The sequence below is a fragment of the Staurois parvus genome, unplaced genomic scaffold (assembly GCF_062004578.1).
Source record: "Staurois parvus isolate SC_StPar_1 unplaced genomic scaffold, SC_StPar_1.0 ptg000315l, whole genome shotgun sequence".
Taxonomy (NCBI): domain Eukaryota; kingdom Metazoa; phylum Chordata; class Amphibia; order Anura; family Ranidae; genus Staurois; species Staurois parvus.
In genome coordinates, this window is record NW_028318111.1 from 3,851,820 (window position 1) to 3,865,413 (window position 13,594).

The following is a 13,594-nucleotide window of genomic DNA, read 5'->3' on the forward strand; positions in this document are numbered from 1 at the left end:
CTTTTCTTCCGGTCAGTATCTGGATCCGTGAGGAGTGTCTCATTCAACCTCCATGATAAGCCACCTGACCGTTTCCCTCCCCATTTCCATTACTACAGGTGCATGGTCCGAGATAGTTATTGCTTCTATTTCTACTTTAACCAAATCCTCAACAAGTCGATGGTCCACCAAAATATAGTCCAATCTAGAGTATGTCCTATGTACACTAGAGAAGAAAGTGTAATCTCTCTCTCTCATGTGGACAATTCTCCAGCTATCCACCAGTTGGCACTCTTTCATCACCATTTTCAATAATCCCATGGACCTGTTTCCCCCTCTCTGTACTCCAAATGTTGTATCTATTTGTGGATCCATACATAAATTAAAGTCACCCGCCACTATTAGATATCCCTTTCCAAAATCCATCAACTTTCTCATAACCCCTTTCAAAAACATCTCTGGCTTCCTATTAGGGCAATATATGTTTACAAGCATACATTCTATGTCATGTAATTTACCCTTCAAAAACAAAAACCTCCCCTCCGGGTCTGTCTTTCTATCTTCCAATTCAAACCTGATATTTTTTGCAAATCCTATAGCTACTCCCTTAGCTCTCTTAACTGGGGAATCTGCATAATACCATGTCGGATGTTGTCTAGAGTATAGCTTAATATTTTTTTTTAACTCTAGATGTGTTTCCTGCAAAAAAACAACTGAGGCCTCTCTATGTTGTAGTTCTCTATATAGTCAAAATCTTTTACCCGGGCAATTTAATCCATTTACATTATGGGTTACGAAGCGTATTTCCTCCATATTTTATTTAACTTCTTCCTATTTTACCATTTCCTTTCCTCTTTCCCTTCCCTATACCTCTTCTCTCATACAAGATGTCAGTTTTAAAACTCCCTATCCCCAATCCCCCCCTCTTCTCTCCCTCCCCTCCTTCCCCCCCCCCATCCCCCTCCCCCCCTCCCCTCTCCCACCACAAACCCCTCCCCCCTCCCCCTCCCCCCTGGTAGGCTTTTTATTTGCCTGTAAATCATTTGTGGAAAGAATCCCACTATTGATTCCTATCTGGGGGCTCAGCTCCGTCCATGTGCCGCTCACCTTCCCCCCCCTCCTCCCCGTTGTCCCTCTATCTATTTGCTCTCTGTTTTCTCTTCTAACTAGCTGCCATTCCTCTTTTCCCAACATATATAACTCTCTCTCCTCCGCTTCCCATCCCGGTATCTCTATTCTCTGCAGTTCAAATTTGTTACAAAAGTCCTTCATATCTTCAGAGGATCTCAAAAAAGCTGTGACTCCATCTTTCCAACCGATTAAGCATGCTGATCGACCCCATCTATATTGCACATTCTGTTTCTTCAACATTTCCAATAATGGTTTCAATGATCTCTTTCTTCTCAATGTCTCAGCTGCTATGTCTGCAAAAATGTGAATATTTTTCCCTCCATAATTGATATTCGTTCTTCCTTTAATCTTCTTCCATATCTCATCCTTATCTCTATAATTATGGAACCGAACGATTATATCTCTTGATTTTTCTGGGCCTTTTTCTTGTTGAAGCTTTCCTATCCTGTACACTGCGTCCAATTCATACATTTCCGCACCAGATCTATCCATTACGGCGTTCAAAATTTTTCCTGTGGTCTCCTTTAAATCTTCCCCCTGTTGCAGTTCTGGGACTCCTCTTATTCTAATGTTATTTCTCCTGTCCCTATTTTCTTGATCCTCCATCATATAAAGCAGTCTTTTTTGTTCCTTCCGAGTATCTATTATCAGTTTTTCTAATTTTGGGATAATTTGGGTATGGGATTTAACTGTTTCCTCCGTTTCTTCCACTCTAGTTAACAACTGTCCCATTTCTTTCCGAATTATCCCCATCTCTTGCTTTATAGATTTTTCTAAGTTTTTAAACATCTCCGCCATTTCCTTTTTATTTGGTATTTGCAGTTCTTTTTCAGTTTCTCCCAACTCCATACTTTCCAGTGTTTGTTGGCTATTGTTAGCTGGTCCCAGGGAAGATCTTAAGCTATTGTCTAAGCTTATTTCCAGTTCACTCCTATCACTTATTTCCTGGGATTTTACTGGAGTTAATTTCCCTTGTGACGTGTATTTTTTTATTGTTCCAGTTTGGGAGTTCTTGAGCATACTTCCTTTACTATTCTTCCCTTTCATGTCACATATAGGATTTTTAGAGCTTTTTCAAGATTCTGGGGTATATACTTAAACTGTCACTGCTTTCTTCAGACCCTCTCTGGGAATTCCCTTCTTATTCTTTATGTTGGATGTCAGATAGTCAGTAGCACAGCTTGAAAGACTAACACTTGGGGAGACCCACAGCTCTCACTCACCCTCCTGGAGTAGCTTCCGAGTTGCAGTCCTGGGTTGCCCTTTCTCCTGCAGCCGTGTCCTCCTCTTCCAGGGAATTCCTCTGGGTCTCTTTGTCCTCCTCTGCATATACCCCGAGAAATCCCTGGAGACAGCTCTGCAATGGATGTCAGCGCTTCCCCTGCCTCCTAGGACGCCGGCCGGTCTCTTCCTCTCCCAGCTGTACACCGCGGCAGCCCACGTGGTATCGCCACTCCTCCTTGTCTCCCGGCATCCTCACACTCTCTCTCCAGGATCACCGCAGGCAGACTTCATGGGGGAGGACAAGCTCCTTCTCTACTCCCCGGCCGACAGCCGCATCGCCGCCGGGATCTCCCCTCTCACCAGGTCAGTCTCCAGCCGCCCTCCGACTCAGCTAGTCAGTTCTTCGGGACAAATTAGGGAGGATAGGTGGGGGAGGCTATCGGAGAGTTCCTATACTCCGCTCTCCTGTGCCGTCATGTTCGGGCTCCGCCCCCCTGTGCCCTCTGCAATTTGTAATTCCCTATGTAACTCCTTGTCTACAGTATATAGGCTATTCTGATTTTGGAACTCTGGACATGTCTAAGCACAGGAAGTTTTAAAAATTTATTTAAATAAATCAATATTTTTTGTTTTGAATTTAGTGTGGAATCATTAGAACTGCTGACAGGTTTATATTCCTCTTTCCTTTCCTGATTGGGAGATTCCCTCCCTTTGATGGTCTTAGTGACTATTGTCACGTGAACAGAAGGGGATTAAAATTCTCAGATTATGCAGTTTTCATCCGAAGAGGAGATGAAGAGAAATCTTCCAAGGTAGACACCTGTTCCAGTGACGGCTGTTTACTATTACAAAGATTTCTTATCACTTCCTGTTGTGCCCCTAGAACAGGACATGAAGGGGAATCTCCCCAACAGGAATCGGACAGTTTAAAAAAAAAAAAAAAAAGGGTTTTAAACTGTGGTGAGTTATTTTGTTTTTAAATTTATTTTATAGCTTTGTTAGAATATAAATCCAAAGGAGCGCCAAGTGGGAATTAAGGCTTCATCGCCTTTAGTTATGATGTAATGGGTGTTTCAAAAGGCTACCAGAGGTAATCTGGTCACTGGATTATGGGTTTGATTTAAGGAGAGTGCTGCATGTGTCAGGGTTCTAGCCAATTAGGAGGTTGCAGGTGGGGAGGAGGAGATAAAGAAGGACCAAAAGGAGTGTTCCAGTGTGTTATTGGAGCACTTTATGGGGATATTGATGTAGCTTACAGCCACCTAGAGGTGCCAACTATTTATAGTAAATTATATACAGTTGTGGCCAAAATTATTCAACCCCCAATGCTGTAAAGGGGTTTAGGGACTATAGTGTACATTTGGAATTGTATTCAGAATCAAATCCTACAAGGACGTTGTAACTACCCAAATGCAACTAAAATGACATCAATTGTTTATGTAATACAGTAGTAAATGGTTCTTATGTGGTTTCTTCATTGCCACAATTATTCAACCCCTTAAAGACTACCACTCTGAAGAACAGAGGTTCATACAGGTGCTTTCCATCAGGTATTGAAAACACCTGTGGATGTCACCGAGCAGCAATCAAGCATAATAAGCACCAATTAGGCAGCTTTAAAATGACTGTGATACTCAGCTCCTTCTAGACATTTACTGGTGTGGTTACAAACATGGTGAAGGCAAGAGAATGGTCCAGGAAGACAAGAGAAGAGGTGATTTCTCTTCACAGGAAGGGCAATGGCTATAAGAAGATTGCAAAGATGTTAAACATACCAAGAGACACCTTAGGAAGCATCATTCGCAAATTCAAGGCAAAGGGCACTGTTGAAACGCTACCTGGTCGTGGCAGAAAGAAGATGCTGACTTCGACTGCTGTGCGCTACCTGAAGCGTAGAGTGGAGAGAAGTCCCCGTGTGACTGCTGAGGAACTGAGAAAAGATTTGTCAGATGTGGGTACAGAAGTTTCAGCCCAGACAATAAGACGCACACTGCGTAATGAAGGCCTCCGTGCCAGAACTCCCAGGCGTACCCCCTTGCTGTCTCCAAAGAATAAGAAGAGTCGACTGCAGTATGCCAAAAGCCATGTGGACAAACCACAAAAGTTGTGGGATAGTGTTCTGTGGACTGATGAAACAAAATTAGAACTGTTTGGGCCCATGGATCAACGCTATGTTTGGAGGAGGAAGAACAAGGCCTATGATGAAAAGAACACCTTGCCTACTGTGAAGCATGGTGGAGGGTCAATCATGCTTTGGGGCTGTTTTGCTTCTGCAGGTACAGGGAAGCTTCAGCGTGTGCAAGGTACCATGAATTCTCTTCAGTACCAGGAGATATTGGATGGAAACGTGATGCAGTCCGTCACACACCTGAGGCTTGGGAGACGTTGGACCTTTCAACAGGACAATGATCCCAAGCATACCTCCAAGTCCACTAGAGCATGGTTGCAGAGGAAAGGCTGGAACATTTTGGAGTGGCCATCGCAGTCACCAGACTTAAATCCGATTGAGAACCTCTGGTGGGACTTAAAGAAAGCAGTTGCAGTGCGCAAGCCTAAGAATGTGACTGAACTGGAGGCCTTTGCCCATGAAGAATGGGCGAAGATACCCGTAGATCGCTGCAAGACACTTGTGTCAAGCTATGCTTCACGTTTAAAAGCTGTTATAACTGTAAAAGGATGCTGTACTAAGTACTAAGATTGAATGTCACTTGGGGGTTGAATAAAACTGATAATGCTGTGAGCACAGAAAAGACATTTGTGGTTATTTCATTATAACTGTTATGTTATATTTGTCTGACCTACAAGTGCCTCTTTAATGTAAATGTAAGCAAGATGACTGAATGATCAAAAGCAATGTCAAACTGGCCAAAACACTCAATTTCAGTGGGGGTTGAATAATTTTGGCCACAACTGTAGTTCAGTTTTAAAGTCCACCATATTAAACTATATGTAAGACTTAAAGAAACGTTCTTAGTAGGTTAGAATAACACATGCTAGTCACTTTCCTTGTTTTTACCTTTGGCTACTAAAGAGTTTATACCATAATGCCACTGTATGATCAATAACATTGGTTTTGTTTGTTTGCTCCACACTGCTTGTGTGGTTGTTTGTCAAAAATACAAACATAAAAATCTGATTTAAAAAAAAAATTGTTTACAAATCTTTATATGAAACATTAAAATATGCCACAGTGTGTAAGTAAATTTTGTAAAACTGACCTTAAAAAAAATCTTCAGATAAATATAACAATTACACCTCCAAATGCAACGAACAGTACATTGTGGACAGCCTCAACTGTTCATAAATGAAAAAAAAAAAGAACCCAGGGTCTACCAGTGTCATCAATCACATCCAAAGACCCCACTGCAGTGGATCAATAATGTTACGGGATTATCTTGTTTATTATCCTGTGGAGCACTTGAGGAAGGGAAGGTGAAGGCTAAACTGTGTGTTAAGCCATGGAGCTGTAATAGCAATAGTTTCAGTAAACGGGATAATCCCCTCACTATGCTCAGCAAAATGGAGTGATTTCATTGCATTTACTAACTTAAAGTGATATTTTCCATTTTTTTCCATAATCTTCTCCAGCAATTCTTTGAAACACTCTCTTCCTTTCCCAACAACTTGTAGAGTAAACTGCTTTGATACTGATATATAGAGTTTGACTTTTATCTAAAGTGACCATACTAGTTCCTTATCTCTGTCTTGTTCTAGTGACTGTTTGTCATCCCCATCTCTTTTTAGTACATCTCCTTCCAGCCCCTCAGCTTAATTTGTTTTTTTAGTCCTTCACCTCCATCTCCTTCTAGTCCCTCACCTCCATCTCCTTCTTGTCCCTCACTTCCATCTCCTTCTAGTCCCTCACCTCCATCTCCTTCTAGTCCCAAACCTCCATCTCCTTCTAGTCTCTCACCTCCATCTCCTTCTAGTCTCTCACCTCCATCTCCTTCTAGTCCCTCACCTCCATCTCCTTCTAGTCCCTCACCTCCATCTCCTTCTAGTCCCTCATCTCCATCTTCCCCTGTCCTTTGATGCATATGGAGACTTGTGATCTATGACTGCACACTTAATGTGGAGGCAATGATTAGTAGCTTGGTTTCACCTTTTCTGTGTCTTATAAGAAGCTAGTTGAACCCAGTGGTGGAATTACTGTCTCCTTTGGGGCAGAGTGTCTGAAAATAAACTGTCGAGTCATAACTAAGCTGAATAATTCTTGTATGGCAGTTTCTGTGAACATTGACAAAGGAAAGAGTCTCTTGAATTACACATTAGTACCTGTTTCAACAGACTTTTGTTCTCTTCAAGCAGGTTTTGCAGTCCCATACAAGTCTATGGGAATAAAAATAACACTTAAATCAGGTCAGGAGGTCAACTGTGGGTGAAATGCACTGTTAAATCTGAATGATCTCAGAAGCTTCTCAAACCAACATCAAACTAATGCAATCAAGAGAAGCCCAAAGCTTGTTGACCCAGGCCCTTAGTTTCACTGTAATGTAATACAAGAATGATGTTGTATTTCCCTTCAGCTTTGCCACACACATAATGAGTCCTCTTAACATTTACAAAAAAATAACTTGCATTAATGATTTATGTTAAGGTTACAACTTTTACAATTACATCTAATTTAATAAAAAAAAAGCTTCAAAAGACCAAGTATTCCATTTTGCTTTTTTTTTCCACCAGGCTCGTTATATCCGGATAGATGGCAGTGTTCCATCAGCAGAAAGAATACATCTTGTGCACCAGTTTCAGAATGACCCAGACACTAGAGTGGCTATTCTAAGTATCCAGGCTGCTGGACAGGTGAGGAACTCTTGATAAAAGTGATTCTGAAATTAAGGTCTTTATTTAGGAACTTCCTGTTATAGAGTGACAATACTTTGTTTCAGTCTTCCAGTTGTGCACCACCATTGTCAGCTGGCCACATGAGCCCAGTGGTAGTATAAACACATAGGCATGGTCCCCTGTTGTCACCATCAGGAAACCTGCCCTGAGAAATGTCACTCATGGAGTCCATGTAGATAGAAAATTGCTGCAAAGAGACAAATCATGAGCACAAAGGTACAAGAAAGGATGGAAACCAGTGAAATCAGTTATGTATCAAGTGTGATTTTTGGTAGTGGTAGTCCAGTCTATTCCTAACTAAGTTTAGATCTGCTCCCAACCCCCTTCTTAACCCTTTTCTATAAACATGTTATTCTTTCGTCAACGGATAAGAATAATATTCTTTTCGTCAACGGATGCCTTATAGTAAAGACATGAATGACGTCAGCCCTTTCTCCTCCTCTAAAGTCAGTTGCTGAGGAGATCGTGTGACCGGAGCAGATTGCCCTCCGAATAGTTAAGTATACACATATTCCTTTCACAGGGTAGATATGATGGGGTAGAAGGGAGGTAGAAGTGGATTTAGGTAAAGCTAGGAATAGGCTGGACTTTCAGTTTAATACTTTGTATGTTTGTATGTTGACCTTTATATTTGAGTTGTTATGAGATTTAGTGATCTTTTGTTTTACATTTTTCTGGAGGTTGAGGGGTAGGTGCATCCTGTATGTACATGATGTGGCTTTCAATAGTGATGATACCTATTTGGAGTTTTCAGTGTTAATATGTTAATTACACAGTGTATTTTGTAACCTTTAATCATTATTAATAGGTAGTATTATGAATTTCTTTTTTTCACCCTTAGTCCTAGTTTGCTGGAGTTTTTTTTTCTCCATAATTTCCAAGTATTCATTAACAATGCAGGTTTACTTCATCACTTGAGTAAGCCTGGAGGCAGCTGTTCATGACCATATAGGATTTGCATAGTCCTTTACAGTGCTATAAGCTTCAATTTTGTGTAAAGAGGGATTAGCATTTTCGTAATGTTAAAAGCACATTTACTAAAACTGGTGCACTCAGAATCTGGTGCAGTTGTGCATGGTAGCCAATCGGCTTCCAACTTCAGCTTGTTCAATTAGGCTTTTGCAATAACACCTGGAAGCTGATTGGTTTCTGTGCAGAGCTACGCCACGTTTGGAACTCTTGACTTTTTTGTAAATAATTCCCATTATCTCTAAAGATCCAGTTTAACTTAAAGGGGATTTTTTGCCTATTTTTTTACTGCAGATAGAGTAGAGAAGGGTTAGAACCCTGGTTGAGTTTTAGGTTTTCTCTCTGTGTCCCTATTGATATTGTTAAATATTTGAAGTTTTTTTTTTTTTTTTTTCCTACAGATATTGGTCTGTATGTGATGTTTCAAATAGTGAATGTTGAATGTCCTGCATCTCACATATCTTACTAATTTGCATGTCTACCCCATCAGAGTTTTTTAAAACCTAACTTGTAAATATTATTGAATAAAACGTTTATTTATCTTTTTATTATTATTTTTTTTTAATTTACACTTTATTTACACCGTCATATCTATTTAGGAAGAGATACAATATTGAGGTCCTCCTTTTTGTTTCTCTTTTTTGCCAGACCTTTGCTAAAACCTTGCTGTCTCTTTTAATATTTCCTAATTCTTTTCATATCTTGTGAGGAAAGGAAGGAATTTTCAATTAGGAAGGGATACTAAGGAGTTGAGTATATTTAGGAGAATGGAAGAGAAAAAAGATAATAGCTGAAGAATTAATAAGAACAATTTTAAATAATTCTGATGGGTAGACGTGCAAATTAGCAATGTATGTCAGATTCATTACACTAGACATTAAATAACCAATTGATGATAATATCTTGCTAATAAAACAGGAAGTCTCACAAGTGGGTTTCCAGACAAAAGCCTAAGATGGGTTCATATTTAACCATTCTTCTACTAAAAGTGCTTTATTTGCAGTTTGTTTCTTCCATGTTGAGATTCTTCTCACTTCCTGTCTCAATGGCACAAAACAATGTTAGGGGAAATATCTGTAATAGGGGCAGTATTTTAAAATGGATAGAGATGATAACCCTTTCCTGTTATATGCAGAGCAAATCATAATAATTTGTCTGAAATTGTTTTAATATACTGTAACTTGCTAATGGTATTGTGTAGTGTACACATGCTCTGCATTCTGGTAAATAACAAAAAACTAAATATGGTGCAAGAGGCATAACTATGGCAATAAAAGAACAGAGTTCTTAAAAGTCCACAATAGATTAATCCCAATGTACATAAACTGCAGCACTTCACAGACTGAAGAATATCTGTAGAAATGTAAGGAGAGCTTGATTGGGCAGAGGAGAGCTAAGTGTAGCAATTGAGAACCTTTATTAAATAAAAACAAGTGGCAACTCACTTATGGGAAATGTCTGTAAACAAAATCAACAACATGGACAAGAACATAAATGTCTGTAAACGTTTATTGTGATAACCGTCCAACTGCCAATGGAGTAGTTCCCCAGGAGTATGGGAGAGAGACCAGGAAGTAGCTGAAACAGGAAGTGAAACTATAGTACATGGAGTGCAAGGCCACACTGTAAATGATGTCAAACACTAATCAGCCATGGGGGGGGGGGGGGTGGTTACTCAGTTTGGAGCTGCCCTGGTCCTTGGTCAGCCTCTTCTTTTTTTTTTTTTTTTTTAATAAAGGTTACCAATTGCTACACTTTGGCACCCTCTTATGTTCTCCAAGCATTCTTGTAATTGCATCCATATTGACAAACCATATAAAATTTCTTATGGTCTCCTGATCTTCACTTCCTTCAGTAGTCCATTGGGCTGAGAAGTGATCACATGATGGACATTTCAGAAACTGTCCACACTGGGTTGTCTTTTTGGCATCTTACTGCCATGGTAAAATTTAAATCGACATGGGCAAGAACATAACCACCACCTTCTTCTTTTTTTTTTTTTTCTGTCCATTTTACAAACACTGGCCAATACACAGCCTGTGGGGGGGGGGGGAGAAAATTATTAACCGATTCCTCCATCCACACTAACAGCACAGATGGCTGAATCTGCTGCGGCTGTTATATTCTGACAGCCAGCGCTGCAGGGTGTTAAATACCTGACCTGATTGGGTGTAGCTAATATACGTTGGAAAATTTCCCATCCTGCTCCTTCAGTTTTTTTCAGTTGATATGTTGGGTGGGAGCTGACCAGCAGGGCCACCCATTGTGTGAATTTCGGTCGGTTCCTCAAGAATTCGCTGAAATTCATACAGTGTATAGCCAGTTTACCTATCAAAACTATGGCTATCTTATTATTTTTTTTTTTTTAAACAAAGTCTGTTTTAAGTTGCCGTGTTGTCTAGTATAACAAAGCAAATGAGAACATCAGTGTATAATTAGGTTGTTGAATTTGTTGTTTCTGAATTCATTATTATTCCATTATGTCCTTTGGAGACCACTGTGTTTGTTTAATTTTCTTGGTTCAGGGACTGACGTTCACAGCTGCCACTCATGTTGTTTTTGCTGAGCTCTACTGGGACCCCGGCCACATAAAGCAAGCCGAAGATCGAGCCCACCGCATCGGACAGAGTAACTCCGTACATATTCATTATTTGATCGCCAAAGGGACCCTTGACACACTGATGTGGGGGATGCTGAACAGAAAGGTACCAAACGTCTAAAACAGCGCAAAGAGGGAAAAGTTGCAAGCTGCTCATTTAATTTACTACCAGCAAAAGTTTGACATGGGAGGGGCAAGTTCTAATAAGTGTTCAGAATAATCTCATCAAGATTGAGTTTGTTAGCAAAAGAGACCAAATTTAAACCAGTTTAAACGTTTTAAAGGGAAGCTTTATTATTATTATTATTATTACTACGAGTTTATATAGCGCCAAAGGGTTTGCTCAGCGCTGTACAATAGGGGGGACAATACATGGCACAGTACAACAACAACAAACAACGTACGAGGGGTAAGAGGGCCCTACTCTTACGAGTTTACAATCTAGGAATTAAGTGAAATTGTTATTCAGAGAAAATATAGTATTTCTAAACTGAAGAACAAATATTTTAAATATCGTAGCTTACTAGCCTTTCAATGTGGTTGCATTAGTTTTCTTGTTTAGATTAAATACATTTTCTGCAAGTAAACAAAACTACATATTGATCCTGCCAGAAATAATGTGTAATTGTAACTTGCTGTGCACTGACCTGGAATGGTTAAGTGGTTTTCAAGGTAAAAGGTTTTTCACCTTAATGCATTCTATACATTATCCTTTAGAATCATTTTAAACCATGCAATCAGCCTTCCCAGTTACCTTTTGTGAACTGCAGAACACATCCCCCTATGTGACCCATTGTCACCCTAGTCAGCTGATCAAAAAAACAAACTGATTCCTCCATTCTTGCATTTGACGTGGATGGAGGAATCCCACGATTGTATCCTGGCTCCTCTGCTGCCAGAATACATTTATCAGCGCTTCAGCTGATTGGCTGCAAGCACTGATCAAATTAAATATATTGACAGTCCCGTTCGAGAGGAGTCAATCGCTAGAACTCTCAAACCCTAATGGCCATACATGGATTAAAATTTGGCCAATTCAGCAAGATTTTGATCCATATATGGGTAGTCTAAATCTGCTAGTCCATCTAAAACTCCCCTCCCCTGCAGACAATGCAGCTGTCCAAAGGTGTCTTTTGCTCCTTCATCCACAGTGGGGGCGCTCTAATGCAGGAGGTGTTACTGGCCAGATCACCAGGTGAAAACGGGAAAAAATGCCTAAAAAGAAAACTAATGCAGCCACCACATCCAATAGTTGGTAAGCTGCAATATATTACATTTTTGGTTTTGTGTTTAATGCCTGTTTAGGTTTGTTTTCCTTGAGTAGCCATTTGGAGTATTGTTAAAGTCTTCCTTACTTATTAGCCAAATAGAGAAGGCATTGTTTTGTGTCTGTGTGTATAGACTGTAACACTGGGGTTGAGAAAGGGGAACATTATTATACAAGGATGCTTGGGTATGCAAATATACCAAAATGACTGCCCCATTATTCTGATAAAAAAGAAACAAATATGAACTTTAATTTATAAAATACATTTGTGGCACTTTCTGCCCAGGGACAACATTGTCATTCGGTGGAAAACGTTCAGGATTGCAGCGTTGCCAGCAGGACAGGAGTTTAGCAAATATCTTCCTAATGGGACATAGTACTAAAAACCAGGGAAAGTGGTTCTAAATGTTCCATACTCTATCCAAAGACTAGAAATGAAATCTTTATTTAAAAAGTAAATATCTTATACATGGTGCATCTGTGACACCATTTTGAAGGATGTTTAGGTCTAGCTAAAGAGAGAACACAATACTGCCTGCTACCTAAACCTTTTTAAAGGTTTGTAGGTTGCATTTATGACTAGAGGTCTCAGCTGCCAATAAATGTTGCACATTATTATGAAGGTGCACGTGCAAGCAAGGTTCCTACTCTAGTATATGGGAATGCCAAAACTGGGATATTTATACAGCTGACTCAGATGAGCAATATGCTTGTATGGGGGTTACCCTAATGCTATCTATACCACCCAAAGACAAAACTTGCTGTGGACAGATAAAGGTCTGTTATGGATGCATACTGTATACTGCTAAAAGAAAACAAAAGTTACTAGCAGCTCATCAATTTATAATTGAAAATAGGTTAATGTAAAGCAGGGGTGTCCAAACTTTTTTCAAAGAGGGCCAGATTGGAAGAAGTGAACATGGTGGAGGGCCGAACATTTTTCCGAACATTCTTTGAACCATTACAATTAAATGCAAATAAATTATTTTATGCCAAGTTAATTGCAAACAACATACTTTTAATTTCATAACATTAAGATCAACTGACAGCTGAGTTTTCACAATGTATTGAAAATAAATAAAAAAAAAAACTTACCTGCACTAATGTGAAGGGTGAAAAAGGTAGCTGGAGCTGAAGTCTCTGCTCGGCAGCCGGGAGGGGAAGAGAAACACACTTCACACTGGAAACCCGGCCCTGACGTCACCGCCCTCTGTCGCTCCCAGCGCGGCGCAGTCACGCATGCGCACTGCTCTCAAGCAGAAGACTGTCTGCCACAGAAGGGAGGGCCGTGCGACAGCCGCATTTAAACAGACCAGGGAGAACGCGCCGCAGTCAGGCATGCGCACTGCCCTCTGATCTCAAGCAGAAGACTGTCTGCCATAGAAGGGAGGGCCACATTACACAGAGCAGGGAGGGCTGTTGGAAGGCCGTATTAAACCGACCCCGGGCCGTAAATGGCCCGCGGGCCGGACTTTGGACATGCCTGATATAAAGGGATGAAATAAATTCATAAAACAAATAAAAGAAAAAAAATGTAGCTACGTTTACATTTGTGTAAATGTTAGCACTAATACAGAACA

General features: G+C 40.2%; 1 protein-coding gene across 2 annotated transcripts in view; it reads left to right on the plus strand.

The window, feature by feature from the left end:
* The window catches only part of ZRANB3 (zinc finger RANBP2-type containing 3), a 427,423-nt gene that overhangs the window by 278,991 nt on the left and 134,838 nt on the right, over positions 1–13,594 (plus strand). For both annotated transcript variants that reach the window (XM_089683596.1, XM_089683597.1), the window contains 2 exons: positions 7,018–7,137; positions 10,674–10,853. In XM_089683596.1, coding sequence (XP_089539722.1) covers positions 7,018–7,137; positions 10,674–10,853 — 300 coding nt within the window. The remainder of the gene's footprint in view (positions 1–7,017; positions 7,138–10,673; positions 10,854–13,594) is intronic.